Source organism: Chinchilla lanigera, unplaced genomic scaffold (assembly GCF_000276665.1).
Source record: "Chinchilla lanigera isolate Chin_1 unplaced genomic scaffold, ChiLan1.0 scaffold00076, whole genome shotgun sequence".
NCBI classification, from domain to species: Eukaryota; Metazoa; Chordata; class Mammalia; order Rodentia; family Chinchillidae; genus Chinchilla; species Chinchilla lanigera.
Window position 1 is genome coordinate 4305720 of NW_004955477.1, and position 26495 is coordinate 4332214.

A 26495-nucleotide genomic window follows, 5' to 3' on the forward strand; every position below is an offset into this window, starting at 1 on the left:
AAAAATAGCATATATCTGTTACCCTTTTTACAATAGTGGAAATGGGGCCTTTTTCAACAACTCTGGAATTTCCTGGGAATGTCAGCCTATAGATTAGCCAAATATATGATACACATAAGTGCTTCGAGGTGTGTGTTGCATGGACATATATCTGAGTAGCTTCTATGCTTCCTGAATACTGGACTGGCCAGTGACCAGCTTACTGCCTTCATTCAACACAAGCAGTCAGACAACTCAGCATCATTGCTAAACATGAGAGTTGAAGCAGGCACTCTGTGATTCCCAATGAAGACCTGCATGTTTGTACTTATCTGTCCCCCACCCTCAGGCCAGAACCCTTGCACATCCGAGCAGTGGAGCACTGAAAGATTTCTTAGGCTTGAGAATATGAAGAATTTCCCAGGAATATGCACGATGCTGGGATAAGGGACAAGGCTACTAAGAAATGTTTCCTCCCCTGGAGAAATAGAATGCAGCTATTGATTTACAATACAGAAAACGCTGCCACAGCCAAGCTTGCATTCTGTCTAGTTATTCAAACACCAATTAGATAACAGTATGACACCATTACTTAACTTCAAAGACAAGACTCACACAAGAAACAAGAAAAAAGAAAAATCGGAGTATTACCATTTAATGGAAAATGCTGCCAGTGTTTAGAAAGGTGAGAGGCTGTGAGAGCAAGGAGAACATGACACACCAGCAAGACCAAGATGGGCCGAGATGCCTTCCAGTCCTGCACCCTGGTCTCTGCTCCAGATGGAGGGAATAAGCAAAATCCCAGAGAAGAGTGTCATCTAAAGTGAGTCAACATCTTGGGTAAACAAATATGTGACTGCTTCAAGACTCTTACTCAGACAGGGAGAAGAAATATATAAAGACAGATCAGGGCCGGCATTCCTCTGGAGACACTCAAAATTAGGGTGAGCCTGAGGTAGACAGATTATGCCCTAAGAAGATAAATACATGACAAATTGCATTCATACAACTTTCCTAATCTCAATGCAGTTGTACGTGGTATATTCTTGAAATGACACTTTTTTTTCAGTTTGTCTTTCTTAAGAGCACCTGATCCCACAATTAAGCTTTGGTTTTATTTCCAAGAGGAAACGAAAAATATGAGCCATCTGATACCTCCACTCTTCTGCTTTCTGAACTCTTTTCTGCCTGCTGCGCTGCAGCAGAAGGTTAAATTCCGGCCCCAGCAGCCCATGTTCAGTGCAAAACAAGCTGCTTGTATCCATGAAGGCTCCCTGGGTGCTAGGCTCAATCCCAACCCCCTGAGGAAGTGCTTGCATGTTGGTTGCTATTGATTTTGAGTTTTCTGAACACTACCAAGCCCCTTTGATAAACAGAAAGGGCCTTCCTAGTGGGGAGGGGCAGGGGGTGGGTAAAAAGGGGACGTATCCCTCAGCAAGTGTAATGTGAGTAGCTCTGACCTCATTAGAGTATAAAGAACACAGCAGCATGGAGCAGCTTTTCTCACTTTAGGAGGGAAAGTGGCTAGGGAGAGAGAGGGAGCTGTGTTCTACACCTGACTGGTCAGGGTGATGGTTTGTAATGATAATGCCAGGATTTATGGATGTCTTCCTAAATTCGTCTTCATACCAATCCTGTGATATGCTCATGATATTTTGCAGCTCAGGACTGAAGTTACTGACCTCCAAAAAAGAGTGAGGGTTACCTGCTCAGGTTCACACTGTGCATGAGTGAATGTCAGAGCAGGGCTTCAGTCCATATCAGCCCAGCCATGCCCACACATGCTCTTACCTCAGGACACTGCTGCCAACTCATAGCTGCAGAATTGGTATTTTGGGAGCCCTGAGCAGGTGCTCTTTCATTTCTCATAAAATAATCCAAATTTCATTTCTCTTACAGTCCTTCCTACTTTCTTTAATTTAGTAAGCAGTTACTATCTCTCCAGAGGATGCTGATATAACAGATGATATTCTGCCATCATGACATTTCATTTGTTGAGGCAGGCTGCAAAATATTGGCAGGTGCTCTAATAAAATGAAGCACTGTCATATGGTAAAGGGGGACGAGAGTGGTTAAGAGGTCTCCTTTAGCACACACATAATCACTGAAGCAGCCACAGGAAGACTTGGGAGAAGGGAACAGTGAGATCTTGCTGTAGGAATGCAGCTGTAGTGTGAGTAAGAATGCAACGGTGAGAGCAGAGACTAGCATGGTTTTCCACCCAGGTTACACTTTCCAGCCACCTGGGGATTTTGACAAAAATTCCTGTGCATATGCACTGGAATCCAACCTGAAATCTCCAGGTAATTCTAATATGCACCAGAATTTGGAGTAGCCACTGTTGGACTTTGCAAATCTATTTAAGGAGATATACATGTCTGTGAATGGAGTTTGCCATCACAGTAAGAGAGATGGAGAGTCATGTGAAGGCTTAAACATAAGGTCTGACTTTTATTGGTTATAGATGACTGCAGTGCTTCTCTAGAACATGAACTGGGTGGAACAGAGGCAAAAAGTGGCAGCAGGCAGATGTTTCTGGCAATCACAGTCCCATGGGTGAAAGATGGCAATGCTTGGATGCAAGATAGCCACAAAACTCATTTACACTGGACAGGTGAACAGCGAGTTGTGGGGCCAGGAAAAACAAATCAAGATGACTCCCAGGCTTTGGGTTAAGCAACCCATTCATCTGACAATTGCTAAGTTTTTATCTCCTTGGTGCTAGGCAGTAGGGACACAAAGATAAGTAAGACTAAGAGCTCACAGCTCAGGATGAAAGCCAGATAAATAGGATCATTAAGTGTCAGGACCAGTATCTGCCTGAGAAGAGGAGAAGCTTCATGGAGGAGGGTCTTGTCCACCAGGGGAGAGAAGGATCTGGGACGACTCCATGGTGGAACCAGAAAGAGGTGCTCTCAACAGTCAGTGGTGGTAGGAGTGGGAGGGGTCATGTGGATCTGCTAGAAGCTAGAGCGGGCTCCTCAAGGACACGTGCAGCAGGATCCATGGAGGCCTCATTTCATGGCATGGAAAACCATCCTGTATGCACTTTGTTAAAAAAAAATACAGTGAAATCCCATCTATCAGTTCCATTTTAATTGAAATTCTACTTTTATAAAATTAAAGTGACTGGTGAGAATAATTTTCAGACTACTTATAGGTATTTTATGGATTTTCCTGGAAGCTTTGGGTATTCTAATTCACCAATATGGAGGAAAGAGACTGCAATTGTATTTACCTCCCATTATCATTCAAATAGAGGAACTTTTTTTCCCCAATAAGATTACTAAGTTGTCTATGTCTGTTATTTCTGGAAACTATTTTTTTTCTACTGAGTATCTTCCTATCTGGATCATTACTAGATACAAACTATAGGACCTATTGCTACTTTAAGTTGGCAAGGCCAGGCTTCCCTAGGCCTCTGCATGTTTCAAAGTCAACAAATAACCAGGTACCAAGATTTTGGAGCTTATGAGGCTACTGTTATAAAAGTGAAGTCCCAGCATCCCATTAGTCTCCGTAAACACATGAAGATATTTATCACAATCCCTATTCACATGCTTGTGCATGAAGCACATGCATGTACACACAGAGGGGCAGGTGGCCTCAACATTCAGACAGCTGAGTGTCTCTAGGAAGCACCAAGGACCTCGGGGATACCAACACAATTGGCTGTTTATGGGGCTGGGCCTATTTTTCCTGCCCTCCAACCTTCATCTGTAGCTCTGATTGCAAAGCTCCATTTTCCTTGGTGAACAGTAATCTAAATGATAATCAACTGTGCAGCATTTATTAGGACAATGCCCTCTCAGAAGCCTGTTTTCTTTACTTACTCTAAGATCTTTGAAGAATGTTTCAAAAATTTGCTTCCCTACCTCAGATACACCACAACTAAGACATACTTGTTGGAGAGAATGCAGCAGAGTCAACAAGCCAGCTGGGGAATAAAGCACAAGTTTACCCCTCCCGGAATCTTCCAGTAATGACTGGGTCCTCCACAAAAAATGACAACGGGAAGTGTTTTAGGGGGGTCTCCAGTGCATGCATGCTAAATCACAAAGCTGTTCATCACACAGATTTCAAAGCCATTAAGCAGCTGCTGTATTGCCCCTGAAGTAAGCACATCATGGTTTTCAAGATTCACATCCAGTTACATAAACAACATTTCTATTCTGCTCACCATGGTGGAATCTCTACTTCATTGGTCTATCTTGGACTGATTAACCCTCCAGAAATTAAGTAGTGCACATTACACCAGGCAAAGGCATGTTAAAGACACAGGTTATTGGCCTCTGAAGTGCTCTTGTGCTGAGAAAATCCTGTGCTGGATAAGCATTCCCATTTTTCTAAAAGCACGCCCCACTTCTGTGGAATCCTATCCCGGCATGATGGTCACATATGATGAGCAGCTTGGTCTACAGGTCAGGAAACTAAGGGGAAGTGCCACAGGCACCGATATTTACATGAAAATGATCCCATGTGCTGCTTATCATCTGGATACAGGAGAGAGTGATGATGATGTTACAGTTTGGAAAGTCAAGAAGGCTCTCTGACCCTTTCGGTGAATACAAATTTAAGAAAGGAAAAATAAAGCAGAGGGTCTCCAGAAACAGCTTCTTTGTTTGCATACTCAGTTCAAGAAAGAAAGTGGGAAGGAGCTTCTGGTTTAGGAAGTTCTGTGGAGAGCTCACTTCCTGTGCACAGAAATTTCCCCTCAAACTGGAGTAGGGTCATCACCTTAGAGTTTCCAAGAAAAGACAGAGTGCTAGGGAGTATGATGTCCTCCCTAGGCTGCACTTCATTGGGAGAGGGGAAGCTGATGAGAGGGTGCCACCATGAACACGAGCCTGGGAGCCCTCACAGACCTTCCTGAAGAAGAACAATGAATCAACAAGGGCAGATGGGTCCTGGACCACAGCCATGAGCAGATCCCAGACCCCCACAGACAAACAGAGATGAAAACAACTTTTGGAGAGAATTGGAATATTGTTGCACTCTCTGGCCCTCTCCTCCACAGGAGCACTGTCAGTTCCCTTCTCTGTCTGACTCTGAAAGTGTCTTCTACAGGATGGTAGACTTGGCTTATAGCTGTCTCCATGCTCAACTCTCTCCCCAGATAAAATGCAAGTTCCTGATGTAGAGCATAGAAAAAGTCTCTTTTTAATGTATTCCTCCTCTCCAGCCCAGTACCCCCTGCTTCTTTCCCATTCCCACTTCATTCCTATGGCCAAAAGATACTACATGCTTCTTATTTATATTTATTGGCTGGTTACTACTGGAGAGATCCAGTGAAGGACGAAGAGGTTCAAGTTCTTCCTGAGCTCCCCATAAAAGCCACAGGGACTGCTAAAGAAGGCTGGCTTGTACTAGCTCCTAACTTGGACTGTGAACCTACAAAGGACCTATGAGACAAAAAGCTGCACTTGCGTGAATTCCTTTCATCTGTTGCTGGCAGGGTTAGAGACTGCCAAACTAAACCAGATCCCTACTGGGATCAGAAAAGCTCCCCAAGCAAACTCTAATAAAGGGCTCCTGTCATTCTGTAAAATATTGCATGCCCCAGCTCCCCACACTCCTCGCTAGGGAGCTCCACAGTGGCTATGAAGTGACACACAGTATTTTCTGCACTGAGCACACTGCTGATACTGAAAGAAATCTAGTTGTAAAATGGGTGGCTCCATCTAGCCTCTAGGACTGAATGACCCCCAATTCTGCCTGATCTCACTCAATATGATGGGAAATTCAGAGATTCTTTCTGTTTACATAAAGATAATATGAGTATTAATAAATTACATACTATGCTTTTATGCTATACATATGATGACTCTTTTGATGGTTTATAGCTAAACCTGAAAACCCATGGCCAGTTTAAGCCTTTGCCTGGTGCTATGTACCCTGGAGAAGGTACTTGAGCTTGGTACCTTTGGTTCTTCCTCTGCTCAAAGGTGCATAGCATCTGTTTTAAAGATTCTTGGAAGGATTCATGCTCTATAACCTATGAGCATGAATATGCTCTATAACCTATGAAGAAATTAGAGCTGCCACAATTCCCCAAGTGTTTTCTTCCACACCTGACCCCAGGCTCTCAATTAATTTATGTTTCAGTTCATCCTTACAATGACCCAGTAAAGGAGAGCTCTCTTCTTTACACATGAGGAAGCAGAGGTTTTATGATTAAGTAAGTTATCTGAGGTCTCCAAGTAAGTAGACCTGAGAATTGAGCACTAACAGAATCAGTGGGATTTTTATACAACTTTGCAGTTCTCAAAGTGGAGCTTTAATTTTCACATAAAGGCCAACATCTGTGTGGCTTCCACCTACCTTGCTATCACTGAACCGGCAACATTCAGCATCACCTGGATGCTTTTTACAAATACAAATTCTCTATGCCCATGCTAGGTCACTTGCATAGAGAATTCTGAGGGTAGGTCAATAGTCTGTGTCAACAGCCCTATAGGTAATTTGAATGCCTTCCTGTACATAAAGGTCACTGCTACTTTGATAGAAGGTAAGAAGAGGGATTGGAAAACAAAGACAAGTCCTCCCATGAGCTTCATAACCTTGTGGAAGAATTGCTAGATACAATGCCTGCTGCATGCGTTACATGCCATTGTAGTGCAGTGAAGTTTGCATTTCAAATAAATAAAGAAACCTTAAAAATATAAGTGTTTCTCAAATATTGCATGGAGCATACTTTTGCAAAGAATTCTTCATTGTTGATCTAAACTGCAAATTTAATCTGGCATCCTATATTTTCATTTGATGAATCTGGCAGCTCTATCTTAGCATTTAAAAAGCTTCTCCAGGCCATGCAGCAAAGCATCAGGCCCATGCCATGGGGCCACAAGGTCATGGACTGAAGCTGTTGTGTATGAATGCAACAGGGAAGGAGGGAAGGGAAGGAGAGAAGGAGGCAAGCTCTGCCCTTTCCATGCAGTTATTTCCCAGGTGGCTCACTGCTGCTTCCTGTCGCTACCTCAGTTCACTTGTATAGCCACACTCCACCTGATCTGATTCTCTCTCTTTTTTGTGCTTATTTTACATTGTGACACATTTGAGGCTCTTTACTAGGGGGACTGTGACTGGCTCTTGTTTTTCCAGTAGACTTTATACTGGGCATTGTCATGGAGGCATTGTTACGATATTAGGATAGCCAACATGGACACTCTAGCATGGCAGAGCCCATTGCTAGGCAAGCGTCTAGTGGGGCAAAGCCTGACATAGATGAAAATAGGCAGCATGTACTACTTCCGAGACGGTTCCTGCAGCCCTCAGCCATGTTTGACTAAAGTGTTACAGGTAAAGAGGAAGATCACTTTCCTACAGACTCAGATTTCCATGGACAAATGGCAACTGGAAATTCCAGTCAGAGGTTTCTTTAGAAAAGTGGGATAGATATATAAGCAAAGAATCGTGGAGCAGTATTTCCAAAGTGAGCTTTTGAGAATTAGATAAAAGTATTCTAAAGTAAAAAGAAGCTTAGGAGAAACATGTTAAGTGAATTAAGCAGTTTTCCTTGCTGCAGGACTTATAAGTGTCTCTATCATACACTGGGCAGTGTGAACTTCCAAGAGAATACAAAATACAAAGCATAAAACATTTCTCAAAGAAAGCTGAAGGAGTGGTCCTGCTCAGAATTTGGAATAGTTTTTGGCTAAAGGACATTAGGAAGAAAGAGTCATGCTCTCTTTACCAACTATGGGACATTAACAGCTAGAATCAATCTTCATTTTTCAGAATTACCTGCTTCTGTTGGATAGGATTTAATCTGTATGTATGAAAAGAAAATCTTGTATACTTTCTCCACATTTTCTGAAAAATATGTATATGTCATTACCAACATGGCAGCAGGATGTTTGCTGAGCACATGTACTGTTGCTGCCCCTGACTCTGGAGCTGTGGTCCCTACAAATGTGCCTATGCTTCAGACACTGGCTCCATGGCCACCAGAGTCAACATCATTGTGAGTGTGCTAAGAGCCAAACCAGGTGCCAAAAGACATCCTCTTGACCATGCCTTCTCCAGTGAGAGGAAAAGGCATCAGGAGGACCCCAAAGGAGGAAAAATGAAACAAAGGAGCTGAAAAGATCAGGGGAAAAAGTGAACAAAATCGCAATAGCAAGCACTCAATTTTCTTGAGTGTAAATGGATTAAGTCCTCCAATCAAAAGGCATAAAATGGATAAATAGATTTTTTTAAAAAGATTCAAGTACATGTTTCATAGAAGAGACTTCTGTAGCTTTAAGGACACACTTAGGAAGTGAAGGCAAGGGAAAGATATTCCCAGTAAATTCCTTGTAAATATTTAAACAACAGCAGACATGATAGACTTTAAACCAAAAACTAGAAAAAGAAACAGGTCAGTATGTAATGATAAAGGGACCAATTAATCAAGAGGACAAAACAATTATAAATATATATGTACCCAACAGTAGAACTCCTTAATATATACTGTACAAAGTAAATAATAGGTCTGAAGGGAGATATAGGCAGCAATATAATAATATCAGAGGACTTCAATATATCACTTTCAACAATGCATAGATCACCCAGACAGAAAATCAGCAGGGAAACAATGGACTTGAACTATATATAATAGTATACAGACATATATAGAACATTCCACCTGAAAGCATCAAAAAAATCTTCTCAAGAACAAACAGAATCATTTCCAGAATAGGTTATATAAATCATAAAACAAGTCTTAGCAAATTTAAGAGGACTGAAATCATATCAAGTATCTTTCCTAGACACAATGAAACTAAACATGAACAACAGGAGGAATTTGGGAAAATTCACAAATGTGTGGAAATCAAGTAAATTCAGAAAAACCAACGGGTCAAGGAAGAAATTGAAAAGGAAGGACCCTCAATAGTCAAACCTATCCTGAGCAAAAATAACAAAGCTGGAGATATTGTACTACCTGGTTTCAAAATCAACTATAACACTGCAGTAATCAAAACAGCAATGATACTGGCATAAAAATAGACAAATAGATCAAAAGACCAGAATAGATACCTCAGAAATAAATCCACATGTTTACATACAACTTATTCTTAGCAAAAGTGGTAAAAGCACACAATAAGAAGAGGACAATCTCTTCAACAAATGATGTTGAGATAGTCACATTCAGAAGAATGAAACTGAATCCTTATCTCACACCCTATATAAAAGTCAATGCAAAATTGATGGAAGTTATAAATCTACTAGAAGAAAATACTGGAGAAAAGTTGTAGGACATGAGTCTAGGCCAGAGGTGGTGAACCTGTGGCACCCATGACATAGCGGGCTGTTTATATCATTGAAAGTTCTAAAAGATTTACCATCACTGGCCTAAACAATAATAGTTTGGATTATAACCCCGAACACGAGTTTAAAAAAGCAGAAGTAGATAAGGTAGATTTCCTCATAACTAAAAAAGCTTCTGCACAGCCAAGGAAATAATCAACAGACTGAAATGACAACCTGTGGGATGAGAAAAAATATTTGCAAATCAGACCAATTTGGTAGTAAGAAAGCGATCTGATTAAAAAAATGGGCAAAATACTGAAATAGACATTTATCAAAAGAAGACATACAAATATGCCCAGGAGGTACATGAAAAAAAGGCTAACAGTTACTCATCTATAGGGAAACACAAATTGAAACCACAGTGAAATGACACTTCACATCTGTTAGGATGGTGTTGTAATAGGAAAAAAACCTAGAAATCTTGGCAAAGGTATGGAGAAAAGAAATTCATGTACACTATTGGTAGGAATCTATATTAGTACAGCCATTATGGAAAACATGATGGAAGTTCCTCAAAAAAATAAAAAAATAGAACTTCTATATGATCCAGCAATCCCATTTCTAGATATATAATATGCAAAGGAAATGAAGCCATACAGTAGTATTTCGGTGCACAAGCTTAATTCTTTCCACCATTCTGCTTGCACAGTTTGTTCCACAATTCTTGCAGTTTTGCTGCCAGCAGAATCAGGGAAAGAATTAAGTGTGTGAACCAAGGTACCACTGCATGTAGAAATGTTACCTGTGCTATTGTGTTCATTGATGCATTATACTTAACAGCCATGGTATGGAATCAACCTAAGTGTCTATCAACAAATGAATAGATAATGAAAATGTGTATACACATACACTCATAATGGACACTGGAAAACTATTTGACTTTTAAAAAAGAAAGAAATCCTGTTATTTCTTTTTGACAGAATGGATGAACCTAAATAAAGGATATGATATCAAATGAAATAAACCAGAAACAGAAAGACAAATGATCTCACATACATGTGGGATCTAAAAAAGTTTAACTCACTGTATTAGCTTTTTGTCTCTTGGGAAAAATACCTACTGCCCACAACTAAAAGGAGGAAAGGTTTTTCTTGGCTCATGGGTTCCAAGGCTTCAGGCCATGGTAGCTGGCTCCAAAGCAGAAACATCATAGTCAAAGGGTGTGACAGAGGAAAGCTATCCATCTCATGGCAGGTGGGAAGTAGAGAACTGGGAAAGATCCAAAGAGAGAAAAAGGGACCTGGGACAAAAATATACCCTTCTAGGTTACCTCCCTAGTGTCCTTTCCCCCTAGCTTCCTACTAGCACATTTAGTATGAGTTATTCAGCGATAATCTTAGTGGTCTCATGATATAATCTCCTTCCAAAAGTTCTACCGCTAAACATACCATCAAACTATAACATAAAAGGAAAGAGTAGAGTGGTGGTTATCAAGGGCAGAGGGATTAGGAGAGTCAGGGCATGTTGGTCTAAGGCAGTGACAGTAAACCTTTTAGAGCTTTCAATGATAATGAACAGCTGGCTGTGGCAGGTGAGCCACAGCTTGTCTAAGGGAACAAAGTTTCAATTAGTCTTCAGTAACTTCTGAAGACCTATTATATAACACAGTGACTGTAGTTAATAATAAAGTATTTTACCTAAAGATTGTTAAGTGTACACCTTAAATGTTCTCACAAGAAATAAATATGCGAGGCAATAATTATGTTGATGATCTTGGCTTAATGATCTTACAATGCAGTCATATATGGAAGCATCCCATAGAACATCACATTCATTTTTGTGAATTAAACCTTAATAAAGGTAAAACAAAGTGTGTGTGTGTTTAAATGACAAATTTAAACTCAAATCACATTCCCCACCATCAAACAGCTGTGTCTATTATAATGTAGTGTAGTAACTGTTCATAAAAGTCAGTGTTTGTTCCATTTCTAGGGCTTCCCAGCATTTTCAAAGAACCACAAATATGGTGATTTATAGATCATTGATAAGCTTAATGCTTGTGGCCAAGTAGGTTTATACTCTTGGTATTCCTGCAGGGTTTATTAACTTCTTTGTGAAAGATAAAGGGAAATCACTGAAAAACAAAATCAAAAAACAAAAGTAATCTCTCATAGAGTCATTTTCCTTGCCATTCTGAAACTCAGTGTTTGTACTTTTTGCTATTTTAATTGGAAGTGACATTGTCCTTAAAGTCTAATTCTAATCAATAGACATAAATTGGTCTTTTCTTCCCTTTTTTTTAAGCAACACAGTGTCACAGTGCTAAAGGACACTAATAGCAATGTTCCTGTGAATGTCTTGAATCAGAGAAACTGTCTTTAAGCTTCCTATTTTCTTTGCAAACTGATAAAGTAAAAATTTATTTTTATCTGATCAGCACATTTTAAAATTCCTTTGTGACTAATATTGGGAGAACTAACCACAAGTATTTATTTCAGTGTTGTACAGAAAAACATTCATGAGATCAGATCGGGCAATAGTAAGGACAGTGTGGCCTCTGCTCTGCTAGCTGTGTGATGAAATGCACACTTTTATTACTGCAGTGACTTCTGCTGCCATCTCATATCTGTTAGGTCACATTTCCACGTAGACGCTCTCAGAATGCAAATTAATGTTAATACTTGCTCCAGCCAAGACTCATCAGCGAAGGCAGATTTGCTAAAGAAGAAAATTTGCAATGGCTTCTGGAGAATTCCGTTCCTCCACTGGCCCATGATTTGAATGGCCCTGACTTGGCTCACATTGGGAAGTGTGAATAATGCAACTCAGATTAAGTCAGTCTGATTTGGTAGATCCAGCAGGGAGTCTCACAGTGACTTGACATGGTGTGTGCCTGCCAAGGCTTCCAATCTAGGCAGATTTTCCTAGTGAAGCTACATGACTTAATCCAAAATGAAGAAGGTAAGACAGTACGTGATTTACATACATTCAAGAGTCATAAGTGGCAGTGTGTGTAGGGGGATATGGGAGGAATTAGAAGAAGAAGAGGAGGTTGCTGGTCGGTGTCCTGCACATTTAAAGGTTGAAGAGACAGCCTGGGAGAGCTATGGATAAGGACCCTGACAGGCAGCTAGGAAACAAGCTGAGACGGCAGCCAGGCCATTCAGGCAGTGTTTGGGTAGTGTGGGGCTCTCCGAATTGGCTGTAGCATTAGGTACTGGTAGGAACAGTGATCCATCATTAGCAAAGCACTCGGCTGAGAAATGAAGCCAGCATACACCAGGCTATACGACATAGGGAACAGAAGGAGAAGCTGGACATGAGAGGGGCTCAGGAGGGCTGAGAGGATGATGTGATACAGAGGAAGGACACACAGACAAACTTCTATTAGGTGGTTTGGGGTCTCTGAGGATGAACATCCCTGGAGAGACAGCAGTTAAGACCAACTAGGTAGAGTGGGCGAGTGGCAGAGTCAGGGAGGAAGGGGTCTGGGTTTCAAGGTAGGGAACATAATCCATAGAGGCTGAAGCTCAGTGGGAAGTGGGCAGGGCCAGTTTGGCAGAGCTGCAGTGAGCATGAGATGAAGCCACAGATCTGTCAACAGAGGATGGTAAGGGATTCCACTGACTGCTCCCCCATACTACCTGCAGGTGCTGAAATCCCAAGGCCCACAGTATACCTGATGCTCCACACGTGCTATAAGGGCTTTCCTGCTTTGGAGTCTATCTGCAAGGGAGAAGCAATGACTAATTCTGAAACACTGTTTCCCACCTCAGGGTTGGCCTTTGAACCTGACCCATGCACCTCAAGACTGAGGGAGAAAGAAGCCTTGCTTAGAGCTCCCAGGTAACTGGTGAACTGATGGGGTAAAGCCCTGGCATGAGAAGAAGAAAGAGCTTGGAGTGTTGAAAGGAAAACCCTCCTACCATTTTCTCCCAGTTCCGTCTCAGCTTCTGTCTCCCACAAAGCAACCATCAGTGATTCTACCCAAGTACCTCTTGAATCTATCACCTTTCTGAACCCACTTCTCTTCTCTGGGCCAGACTTTGTCACATCTTGCCTGTGACATAACCCAGCTCCCTGCTCAGGCTGACCTACTGATACAATGCCTGTTGCTCTCCTTGGGTTCTATTTCCCTTGAGTTCATCTTCCTCCCGGGGTCTCACCCCTACTACCCAGCCCCATAGCTGAACTGAGCATCACCAGTGACTTGTTCCCTAACTTGCACCATGATTTACCTGCATGGTTGCTACTCACTGTATTCAAGTGGGAGATCTTCAGAAGGTGTGGGCTGTGGCCAAGACATTTCTAGTGCTACTTTCTGGTCTGTCATCCCCAATTATTCTCAAAAGTTCTCCTGTCTCTAGACAGGAGCCCTTAACTGTAATTAACACCTACACATACAAATGCAGGCACACCTACACCTACACACACACACACACACACACACACACACACACACAGCACTCTGCCCCGGAACCTCAGAGGCTGCTCAGAATTCATCAACCAACACGAGCGAACTGGCCCTGGTCCTTGCTATAATTGTCCCGGTAAATCAGCAACTTGCTTCTCACTGGTTCCCACCTGAAACTCTCGGGTCTGTCCTTCAGCCAAGACTGCTCTGCAAGCCCAGATCAGAGGCAGCTACCCCAGCAGGAAAGCAAATCTGAGTCTTCTTTTTACCAGACGCCTTGACACTGTAGCCAGAGCTCATTCACGCATATGATTTATTAACTAATTTAGCATGTAAGAAAAACATCTGCATTTTGCTTTTATCATCTTGCCAGCAGACAGGCTGAAGACAAGATGTGTACTGTAGACTTGTTTAATGGGGCCTTAAACATTCCCTCTCACTTGCCTGAGCTCACATGAGGCTCTGGTTTCAGAAGTTGTCTGATTTAACTGACCTAACACAAATAAACATGAAAGTAAAGCTCTCGTCAACACATAAATACTCAGGGACAGCAAAATGGCTATAAAATCCATGCTGGCCAGTCCCCTGCAAGCATTCCAGTCACCAGGACTATTCTGGAATTTGGAGAATAAAAAGATACCTTGGTTATTTTAATGCTATTGACATGGCCTAATCCCCTATTATTATGTACAATTCTAAAACTTTCATCTATAGGAATGTGAGCATGTAAGGACAAACATCAAAGTTGGATGATGTGCTGTGTAGAATTTTTTCCCACTGAAAGATCTGATCAAGTCCTAACCTCCCATGCTTATGGATGGGATCTTATTTTGACCTTATTGACAGTGTGGTTCTGTAAATGTATTCAAGTAAAGATAAGGTGACACTGTGTAAGAAGGACCCTAACCTAGAAAACAGAAGAGGAAGAGTGGACACAAAGACCTGCAGACACAGGAGAAAGGCCATGTGAAAACGGGAAGAGCCTGAGGTGAGGCATCCTTAAGCCAAGGAACATCAGAGTTTTCCAGAAGCCACAAAGGCTGGGAAAGATCCATGTCACATTTTCCTTCCAACCTTCCATAAGAAACCAACCTCCTGGACACCTTGATTTTGATTTCTGGCCTGCAGAATTTTGAGAAAATACAATTATTTTTGTTATGTTAAACCACCTTGTGTGTAAATTTCCTACATCAATCTAGGAAGGTAACCCAGCCTACTAAGGCCATATCATCTCTGACACTTGAGCTACTGTGGCCAGCAGTGTGGGACAGACAGGTAGTTCTTCTCTGGGAAAGAAGGACCAAGCACGGACACCTCCTATACAGTAGTTTGCAAGTGCAATGTCTCCAGAGGCCCATCTGTTCAGGCTTAGGCCCCAGCTGGGAGCTACTGGAATGGGGTGGAACCTTTAAGAGGTGGGACTTAGGAGCAGGTGTCAGCCACTGGGGGTCTGATTGCAAAGGGGCCCGAGGGACCCTGGTCTCTCCATGAGATGTGTGACTCTGCCCCACTGTGCACTCCCTACCAGTATGTACTACATTGCCATAAGCCCAAAAGCAACGGGTGTAACTGACCAGGGACTGAAGCCTTGTAAGCTGGAAGCCGAAATAAATCTTTTTTCTCTTTAGTTTGATATGTCTCAGCCATTTACCATAGCAATGAAAGGCTGGCTGACAGAGCACCATGCTGCATGAGTTCCCCACTGCCTTGGGCTTCCTGGCTTAGATTCTATTAAGTGTGTGTATAAATGTGTTGTACTCTAAAGCAGCATTGTTTTGTATTTATTGGCATCAGCCTAACCATGTTTACCAAGCAGTGTCTTCAGAAATGCTGAGGCTGAGAGACCCACAGCATGATACCAACACCTGGCCAGCCTCAGGGCAAGTGCAGGCATGGAGGCCCAAGGACCCTCCCATTTGTGGCCAGCATTTGGTTCTCTTGGTATCTTCAAAAGTCTGTACCTGAACCCAGTCTCTCTTTGTAGAGCCAGCGGCTAACCAGCCCCTGAAGAACACATACAGATTGAGCCTGTATCTGTTACCTGGTTTGGAATGCTGGCTAGATACTCACTGTTCAAAGGGGGGCATCTTGGTGTCTCCATTCCTTAGCATACTAGAAAGTGCTATGAGAAAGAAGCAGCAGGTATTTTGCCCAATCCTTTGCACGAGAAGGATACATTCATGCCCACCCTTGCCAGCGCCACCAGACAACTCTTCCACAGCAACCTTGGTTACAGGAAGAAGACTGCCTGCCCATGGACCATGGGCGACCACAGGAATTCTATTACAACACCTCTTTTCCTCTGTTCTCCAGTTCTCCCTTATGGGATCTTGGTAATGTTTGCTAAGCTGCACTTTACTGAATATAGTTATTTCCCCAGAGGACTTTTATTCAGAATTATACTCAGGATTTTACCTTCTGGGGAACAAAACATTTTCCTAGGAAGAGAGATCTCATTCCTTCATCCAAAGGAATCATACTGAGGTTTCTCCATGCCTGCAGATTTTAAGATTTGGGTTGGCAGGCCATAAGTATGTGCTGTGATATCATGCATCCTTGCTGTTATCTTTTCTTGTTATTTTTGCTTACTTAAATGGTCTGTTCTTTAGCTCCATGAAGAAAGGACTGAGATCAGTCTTGCCCCCTGTGGTATCACCAGTCCTCCACATGGAGCCTGGCCTAGAGAAGGTTCCTGATAACTCCTTCTCCCATGAGTGAGTGAGTGAGTGCCCTCCCTCCAAGGGTCAGCTTGACCCTGGCTTCACAGTATTCAGCAAGCTGGCCATCCTTTCCCTGAGCTCACAGCAGGAAGGGGTTTCAGGATGACGAATGTTGATGTAGACAAGCTGGAGTCAACCTCTCACCCTGAGATCTGTTTTGCAATCTATAAAGGGCAAAGGGGATCTCTTGCAAACATCAGTCAGGAGCCAAGAATTTGAACTTGCTACCCTGGCTGCTACAGTGGTGTGGCTTCTTTCCCAGCTATAATGGTAAATTGGTGTCCCAAGTTATTCCTGCTAAGTTTGATGCCCATATGTAATCTCTCAAAAATGAGCAAGCTCTCAGAACAGGCATTAGGATGCCTACAATTAGTTCTTCCTATGTCAGTGGGACTGTTAGAACCTAGGTAATGACTTTATCCCCAAGCACTCCTCTCCCCTGGTCCTTTCCAGATCTCCCCCACCACCTGCAGCCTACCACTAAGAGGATGGGGAACAGTGAATTGCTTCTTGTTGGCACGGACAGGAAGGAGATTCTGCTTCTGCCCCAGGCTCTCCTTCCGCTGCGCTTTTCTCTGTTGCACCATGTGTTCTAGCTTCTTCAGCCTTTCTTGTGAGCGAGAAATGAACTGAGGTTTATGGACTTCCAGAGCTTCCTAATTGGAAGAAAGAAAATATTTTATTTTTAAGAGAAATCATACCAAAAGCCAACACATCCATCCAATTTAGCCAATAGAAGCCAATCAAAAGCAGGACTAAGAGCTTTGTACAAAAAGTACACAGTAGATCACATGGTGACCCTTTCCTATAAGAGTCATATTTTACTCAGAAACTAAGAGCTTTGTACAAAATAGTTCACTGCTTTTCCCCATGACCGTGTGTAAAAATGGGAACAGATATGTTGATGACACAGGTGGTGGTAGTCAATTCTGGCCAGCACCAAGGGTCGCATTCACAGCATCAAGCAGGAATGAACTGTGAGACCACCAGTGCGAAAGGCAAACATCTGCCCATTTGTCCTTCAGTAAATCCCTAATTGCCAATAGGTCCTGCATCCAAAATTCAAAGGAAAATGGATGCAGGTGGGAGGTAGACACAGTGAGTCACTTGCTTCTTGGAAGGTACAGACTTGCAGAAGCATCATCCTCCCAGGGTGAAAAATGGGCCTTTTCAGGAAAAACTATAACACTGACTTTAGGAAACCATTCGTCCTCAGTAGAATGAGGAGGAAATACCTGCCTACACAAAATGGTTCCATGAGCTCCATAGAATGGGTCAAAAGCCTTTAAATTCCACATCTGCCTCATCCCTACCACGTCCATACACCAAGCCACAGGTCAGCTGGAAAAGACTGCTGCCATGCAAGACACTGGGCTAGGTCCTCTCCTGGGATACCCCCATGGATTCTACAGTGTAAGTGTATTTATTCCCATTGGACAGATGCAAACACAGAGGCTCACAGTACCTCAGTAGATCACATGGTGACCCTCTCCTATAAGAGTCATATTTTACTCTCTCTGCCCATCATTATCTTAACTTTCTATTCTCTGATGGCCCATACTCTAGTTATTCCCCTTCCTGGAGGACAATCCACAGCCACTCCCACTGTTTCAAGTTCCATCTATCCCAGCAAACCCTGATGGATCTCCCCTGTTCAGCATTATCATTGTGGGACTTTACAGATCACTTCATGCAAGAGTGATTTGCACATGTCTATCTCCATCCTGGGCTGTAAGATCCTGGAAAGCATGAGCAGATGCTGTCACTGATATTGCATGTCATGATCACAGACACTGCCCTGAGCTCTGCATACAGCTCTGCTTACAGCTCTGCATACAACTCTGCATATAGCAAGTGCTCAGCAAAGGCTTACTGGGTATGCTGCCATGGTGGAAATACTCCTCTGCTTCATTCCTCTCCCAGTCCACTGGGAGCTCAGAGTTCTCCAGGGTGGCATTGTGGGCTCTGTCTATGCCACGTTTCTGCCTCTGGCAGATGTGTCAAGAAAGGAGTCTTCTCGCCAAGTGCTAACCACTAGTTACCTGGCACTACAGCCACCAATCACCATACATACTGAAGTTTCATGGGAAGCCCAGGCCTAGAAAGACAGCTCCTGAGAATGCCCTGCTCATCCATGTGTGACTGCTGCATCACTCCAAGGAAATTCCTGGAGGCTTAGGATGCTTAGGATGCTTAGGGGCACAGTGAACACACCAAGGGGCCTTACTGGGCCCCCAAGGATGCAGGAGTTCACCAATGGAGCCATCTTCACATTCCCAGGGAGACTCACAGCATACTAAGTACCTTCCCTAAGGTTGTGGCTGGCTATGCAATACACCATAGTGGGGTTTCTCCAAGGCTCTTTGTCTTCCTAATTTTTTATAACTTAATAAAATTGTCCATATTCCTCCTATAACTATGAAAGGTGCCAAACAAAAGCTTCCATTTCCTGCAGTTCATGGCCATATGAATTGTTAATTCTCACAGTCTTTCAAAGGTTCAGTGTCTTGATCTAAAGACAACCTATGGGGGCTCCTGCCTGTCAGGGGTATTTAGAGGATCAAAGGTGGAGATGCCTATCCAGTGACCTGTGCAGCCTTTGGGCACCTGCCATTGCTACGATCATGGTCACTGTTTATAGTATTTGACCTTCATTCTCAGCAGGTAGAGTGGTGTCATCATTTCCATTCTCAAATGGTGAAACAGGCTCAGATCGGTTAGGGAACCTGCCAGGGTCACACAGCCACTAGAAAGGAAGTTTCCAGTCTCAGAGGCAGAAATGAGGCTGTACATCTCTTTGCCATACCCCAGAAATGGCCCTCTTTGGGTGAGAATCAAGCTGGGATGCTCAGCAGGCCTTACCTGCAAGGTCAAAGGGTTTGCAGGTATTTCCTGAGGATCAGGTCTGTCTTCTGACAAACCAGGTGTTTCAGGTCCCTTGAGAGGTGTTGGTGAGGGGAGTGCTGGTGAGACCTCAGGCATGGTGGAGTCCTCGCTCTTCTTACATTCCTTTATTTTTACAACCAAGTCACAGCATGTATAATCTCCTAGGAGAGAAGATTTAGAATTCCATTTAGAGGGCACTGAGTGATTTTTCCCTGGCTCCTCAACACCATTAGACACAGAAGACAATTTTGAAAATAGAAACACCAGTGGGTTATTAATGGGCCTCGTTAAGCTGACAAGATCATGCCTCATCATGGCTGCCCTGGTCACAGGGAGGAGCACTCACAGTCAGCCACACTTCAAGACTGGCTAATTATGCCATGGAGGTATTTCCTTGGCTTCTGATGCTTACAATGCCTTTGCTGAAAATGAACAGAAACTCTCTTCTCTGTTTCATATTGTGTGTCCTGTACAATTATTACAGTTGGGTTGCTTCAGGACAGCATATTAATCTGTCTCATGTTTGCTATACTAATGACATAAAGATGGGGGATGGCATTCAATTATTTATCTCTCCCCTTAATTTGCCTGGGTCTACCACTGGCTTTACATAAGTAATTGGGATGATTTCTCTCTCAGAGCTCATTTTTTTGGTCTCTGCCTCGGGCCATTTTGATTTTCCTTTTTGGAAAAAGGTCAGGAAATGAGATGATTCCTCAGCACTTAGGGTGGTAAAAGGGAGATCAGTAAGAATTCACTGGCCACTTCCTGACCAATGCCTCAGCCTGGAAAGTATAGATCCTTTGGTCTATCCTTAGCTCACCCTTCCAATCTGAGCCCCCTTATTCTCCTTACTGCACTTTCTGTAGCCCAACTACAGTCTCACCAAACTCTCCAGCTCTGAACCAGCACAAAGTCTTCCTTACCTCTCCTGCATTCCTGTCCCCACATACCACTTAGCTCTGTTGCCCAGTGACCTCCATCTCTAGGCTGACTTCCAGCCTTCAGGGCACTGTCTCCCTTCCCCAAGACAGGACCTGTCCCTGACTCTGTTATCCTTCTGAAGAGAAACACCTTTCACACACTCAGTTGCATGGGTCCTGAGTGGAGCCATAAAATGATGTTTTAACCCCATGAGCCTGTGACTCTTTCAAGGGCTGGACCACATTATGCTCCACAGTGCCAAGCCAGGTGCCTTGAAGAGCTGGTTCTTTTGGGAAAGCTGAAGTGGCCATCAGAAAGCTCACCTGACCCCAGGATGCAGCTCATCTGAATCTTCTGTCATTGTCATGCTTTGTGCCTAGATTCTCACTGGCTAGACCAGCTGTCCTATCTCTATTCAACATCCATCAATGTTCCCTAGTTCTGACAAGTGCAAGCTGACCAGACTCTGCGTGGCTTCCTCATGGTGAATGTTCCATTGCCACCTGTCACTGTCATGCTCTACCAAGACCACACTACCTAGACATTCTCATGCCATTCTCTTTCATATTTCCAAGCATTTGCTGTTGCTCCTTCTAGAAGATTTCCCTGTTGGCCCATCTCCTCTTTATACTTATAACTGCTAACCCAGGTTAGCCAGTGTCTTAACTATCAATCCAGATTAGCCCATGCTTGCTTATTACCCTCCAAACCCCCTCCTTAGCAAATCAGTTCTCCCCTCCACCATACTGTTTCCCTGTCTTCTTGTGAACATTTCCTGTAGCTCACAGGGAAGATGCACTTTCTTTGAAGCCCTCTCCACCATCTCACCATGACCAGAACAGTAATCCAAAGACAGCCCTAATTTTCCCATCTTCTCCACTTCCATTACAAGGATCGCCCATTGAATCCAAAACATCTATACAGTAGACGGTCTCCTACCCAGTAACTGTCCATTCTCCTCTCTTGCTTGGGCTAAGAGCTCTCTGCCCTCTGTCTATCACATTGCTTATGACACAGTATCCTTCTGAGAAAATCTCATTGCCTTCAGTCAGACCCCAGCACTGGTTTTAGAAAGGTCTTCCATGAAAACATGGGTACCTTGGTGTGGTCCCTCATACCAGACACCACCCTTGGGCTCTGGCCCCTGGTTCACTTGCAGTTCCCCAAATGAGCATTCCATCCCTTTGCTTTGTGCATGCCTCCTTCTCAGCCTGCCATGCTCTTTGTTCTTGGCCTGATTTTTAGACCTCTAATTACATTTGAAGTTCCTGCTCAGAATCTTTTTCAGGGAGAAGTCACTTCTGCCAGGCCCTCTCAGAGTGCCAGGCCACCCTGGGCTTCCTACGAGCCCATTTCATAGACAGAATAGTGCTACTCACTCTGTCCTGTACTGGACTGAGAGCCTGGAGGGTGGGATGCTCTGATCACAATACATGGCACACAGTAGATGTTTAACAATTGCTTGTGCAATGGATTGATGAATGAGGAGCTAGGGATTAATGAGTTCCAAGGGACACTTTCATATATTAATTACCATAACCATTTTAACTTTTACAACACAAAGCTATATAATATTGTATTTTTCTTTCTGTCCTTCTCCATAATACTTTGAGGAGATTATTAGAGTGATAGAAAATCTAAACTATCCCACTGACATACTGGGGACCAGAGACCATTTCATTTTTGCCTCTTTCTTAGACATCACCACCCACTGCACTATCCAGACATGGCCAGCAGAATGACCTCCAGAGAAATGATGCCTGTGCTCTGCTTGGTTTCCTTCTCTGTGACAGGTGAGATTGGGCCTGCCTCATGGGCACTGTGGGGTCTAAAGTGCTCATGTCAAGTGTCAGCAACATGTGGGGTTACACCCTTGAGCCACTGTCCTGCTAGTCTGTCACAGGAGTGCTTGGTCAGTGTTGGGAGCTGCTGACACTAGAAAATAATTACACATGCAGGATGAAGCCAGCCCAAGAACACGGGAGCCCCAAGAACACAGAAGCACCTCAAAGCATGTAAACAAGCCGTTGTAACTTGTTAACCGATTGGTGGGCAGCAAGGCAGAAATTAACCAGCCTCTCGAGGGTATAAATAAATGCCCCTAATGTTGAAGTCAGTCCTTGTGCTCATCAGGCAAGAGAGGTAACTCCACCTGACCCCAGCTATTGTCTTTTGTCTTTATTTTCTAAATTCTGTCACCATTTTCTCCTGGGGACCACTGAGAGAGCACTGAGTCCCACAGGTCAGCCTGGTAGACCTGCTGCTTCAGAGAAGCCACACCAACTTCTCAGACTTTCCTGAGCTCAGGCCAGAACCTGCTGTGCTCCAGGGTGGCCTTTCACCTTGCTGGTACTATCCTTATGCCCAGCAGGACTAGAGCCTCTGGCCCTTAGGAGGCTGCCTTCTGGCTGCTTGTGCTGTCTAAATGTCCCACCATGTGAGCTGTTTCTGCTCCTTCTCTTCTCTGATATCTCAATAAGGTGAGGCTTGTGTGCCCAGGAAGACATTGCTCCATTTTTCACAAGAGAATTAAGAAAGGATCCTCTTGACTGCCACCCTCACTCCTTACCTTTGGGGAGCTCTCTTTTTATCTGGGCACCATTGTCTTCTTGTGGAGAGCTGTATGAATCTTGTAAGGGGCAAAGGAACCCAGGCAAGGTGACTCTGGGCCTCAGGAAGCTTGGAGGTCGTCTCTCTGTGGGCTTACAAAGGTCACTAGACAGACAGCCATCGTTTGGGGAGCTGTCCCCATCAGGAAGGAATCGTTTAATGTGCTTCTGCTCCACTGGAGGAGCGGACAGAGTCACACGTGCTTCACCTTGCTGCTTCTTGCTGCTTCCAGAAAATACTTTTGTTTCTACTAAAGATAAAATGAGAGTTGTACTCAAAGTATCTAACAAGCCCACGCCTACTGTGCTGACATCTATTGTCCATACTGCTGTCCTGGAGGCAAGCTGGTGGGTAATAGCAATGCCTCTGGGGACTTGCGGCATCGATATGCCCACATATTCTCAAACTTTCACCGTATGCTCTGCATTGTTCTTGTAAGATTGCCCCTGAAGGCTGGATAAGAACTCCATTTGTATACACTACTATCATATGCTCTACAGAGCTCCTAGGAACTCATGTTATATGTCCTATAGTGACCTGGAGACTAGATAACTTAGCACCCTGACTCAGACCAGAGTACCTGGACTCAAATCCCACCTCCACTACTTTAAGCTAGCCAGCCTCATTTGTAAAAATTTAGGTGATAGAGTATAATGGATTAATAATTATTAAATATTATTCATTTATTGTATAATTTACTTTTATGTAATATACAGATACACTATAATTTTAAAAATTATATCTTGTCATCAGGTACCACATGATATTACTTATATAAATACCAGATATTAAAATTGAATAATATAGTAAAATAATAATGCATGTAAAGTGTTTAGCACAGTAGCTGATACACAGTAAACATTTTAGAAATGTTAGCTATCATTATTGCAGAAACACCGATTCTAAATCATGTACTATAGTGAATACAGAGGTAGTAATGGATTGATCTATAGATGTGTACAACATGTGGCTTATTTCTACATGGTAATAGCTAATACCTAGAAATCACTTTATGTCATTCAACAGGGGACTAGTTAAATAAGCTAAGTGTACCCATGCTTTATAGCAGGTAAAAAATGAGGTGGATGCTCTTGTGTAGATGTGGAATAAAGTCTAAGGTATATTGTTAAATGAATAAAGTAAAATGAGGGACAGTATATTGGGTTTGCTTTTCCAGCAAATGAGTGCTTCTGTACATAGAATATCTCTGGAAGGCCCCAGAGATGGAAAATCAAGCTGCACGGGGAGAGGACAAGGCAGGACCAGGAACACGAGTGGAAGAGACTTTCTTGACACCACCCACTGTATACGTGTTGAGGTTTTAAACTTCTTTTCTGGTAGTATACTCTAACTTTTTGAAAGAGTTACTTATTTTAAATAAGGGTGTGACCCTTCACTAGTTTCCCCCTGACCCTTAAGGGGAATGGCTGCCTGTGAGAATGGGTCCTAGCCTTCCTGTGTGTTGGGCCAAAAATTAAAAGAATCCTGAGATCCGCTGGATTAGCTTGATGATTCTCACTGTATTTTTTCAAAGCTCTTCTACCCCAAAATAAATGGCCCACAATCACCTATTCCAATAAGAACACTGACTTCTCAACAATCTGTCAGTGTCTATAGCCTGTTCCTGAGCCTCTGTCCCCAAGTTTCTAGTGTCCCAGCAAGTGAGAATATCTGAGTATGGGAGACTCTGGTGTGTACAGTTGTGAAAAGAATAACATAGACTCTAGGGTACAGTGCCCCCATAACTTTCTTGGGATCCAGCCCAGGTAAACCTTCAGATTGGCAGCTCTCAATTTCCTGATTCACTAAGGGAGTAATTCAGTTTTCCATGTTCTTCTGAACAAACAAAATGTAGGTAAACTTCCTACTATATCCCAGGGTTTGATATATTGAAAGTGCTGAAATGGCAGTTTTTATTTTGGACCTTGCCATTTGGAGAGAGGATTTGTTAGCTATCATAAGGTTTCATTTTACAAATGATAGAGAAGAATCTTTCTTAAATTTATGTCAAATATCATCAATTCTATTTAAGTGAAAAATAGTGTAGGCAGAAAAAACTCCAAAATATACATTCCTTTCCATATTACTTATTTTCATTAAAATGCTCTCTTAAAGAATAAAAAAACCAAATTACTGATTAATGATTGCAGCCTTAGTCTGTCATGTAATATGGATCTATCCTTGTGATAAATAATTTAAACTAAGATATTTATGTATAGATTCATAGAGATTAATCAATACTTTCAGACATCTATGACCTATCAAGCTTTTTACCTATTGTCCATCTATCCATCCATCTACTATGATTTGGATCACAAATATCCACCCCAAGGGCCCTTTTATCAAAGGCTTAGTCCCTAGTGTGGTGCTCTTGGGAGGTGGTAGAAACTTTAAGAGATGGGCCAGGTGAGAGGTTTTCTGGACATTTGGAGCATAAGGGGAGAGTTGGGCTCCAGCCCCTCTTCTTCCTCTCTTTCATCCTAACCATGAAGTCAGTGGTTTTGCTATACCATGTGCTTCTGCCAGCAAGTGCTGTCTGCCTTCTTCCCCTACTGAGGCTTAAAAGCAGTGGGTCCTCCCGGTTATGGACTGAACCTTCCAAAATTGCAAGCCAAAATAAACCTTTTCTTTTTATAAGTCTATTATGACAGGTATTTGTTATAGTAACAGAAAGCTGACTAATACACTGTACCTGGTTTGATGTAAATTATGTGAATGATTCAGTGTGAGTTAGATATTTTACTTGTGACTTGAAAGAGTTAAAACAACTTCAGAAAGAATGTAGTTAATGTACAACTACAGGAGAAAAGAAAAATATGCTGGTAAGAAGAACTTTTCAGACAACTCACTGATCTGTTCTCTTCTTGTGGCTACTGAAATGTAGTCATTGGCCATGAACATGTCTGTTAGCAGCCTCTGCAGGACACAGCAGCACAGTCTTGTGCTCCCATACACAATGTACTCAGGTTGGACTTTAGGGTCCTGCATTCATGCCCTAAATTTCAAAAGGTCTCCACCCAGTGAAGATCTATTTCTACTGTAGGTTCTGCCCCTATTCAAGCAAGAAAATGAAGCACTCTCTGTCAAGCACATCTATTACATGGACTGAAGTTCAACACTTCTTTTCTGAGTCTGGCAGATGCAGGGGCTTGGGGACCACAAATTTCTTCCAAATAGTAATACTCTCATATTCCCTTTTCTAAAACGTGTGATATTCTATAACTCAACTATCCAGCAAATTTATTTATCCCAGAATTGAGCTGTGTACCAGCAAATGAACAAAAACCAACAAAAACATTCTGCCCAACAAAATTGTTTCTATTATCTTCATATCCATGACTCACAAGAAAGGAATACGCAGTTCTAAGTTCTGCTTTCGTCAAGCTCATTGTCATTGTGAGATGCACTGTATTTACAATTGAAAGATATTAAAGAGGGTGCTCACCAAACCACCTCCTATATGAAGAGGTAAAACTTTCCCTGAGCTTCAGACATCATCTCTGAGACCTTCTTGGATGATGCCCATCCATGTGCCACTGGATACAACTGCATACCTGAATTAAGTGTTACTTCATTCATTGATCTGTCTATAACATTCCTACCTGTGCAAGTCTCCCTAACCAATACTGTGTGTTCTTAGTACCAAAATACTGAAAAGAAATCACAAAGGTAAAGATGTAAAATGTCATTGTATCTATTACACAAAAGCTTCTCAAAGTTCAGCAGATTTG

The 26495-nt window shown here is 42.8% G+C and overlaps 1 protein-coding gene across 5 annotated transcripts in view; it reads right to left on the reverse strand.

Moving 5' to 3' along the window:
- The window catches only part of LOC102012090 (chromosome unknown open reading frame, human C10orf90), a 211426-nt gene that overhangs the window by 6443 nt on the left and 178488 nt on the right, over nucleotides 1-26495 (reverse strand). For 3 of the 5 annotated variants that reach the window (XM_013503016.1, XM_005402005.1, XM_013503018.1), the window contains 3 exons: nucleotides 22724-23014; nucleotides 19207-19391; nucleotides 16823-17000 (listed from right to left, as the gene is read on the reverse strand). In XM_013503016.1, coding sequence (XP_013358470.1) covers nucleotides 16823-17000; nucleotides 19207-19391; nucleotides 22724-23014 — 654 coding nt within the window. The remainder of the gene's footprint in view (nucleotides 1-16822; nucleotides 17001-19206; nucleotides 19392-22723; nucleotides 23015-26495) is intronic. The other 2 variants (XM_013503017.1, XM_013503019.1) reach the window with 2 other exon arrangements.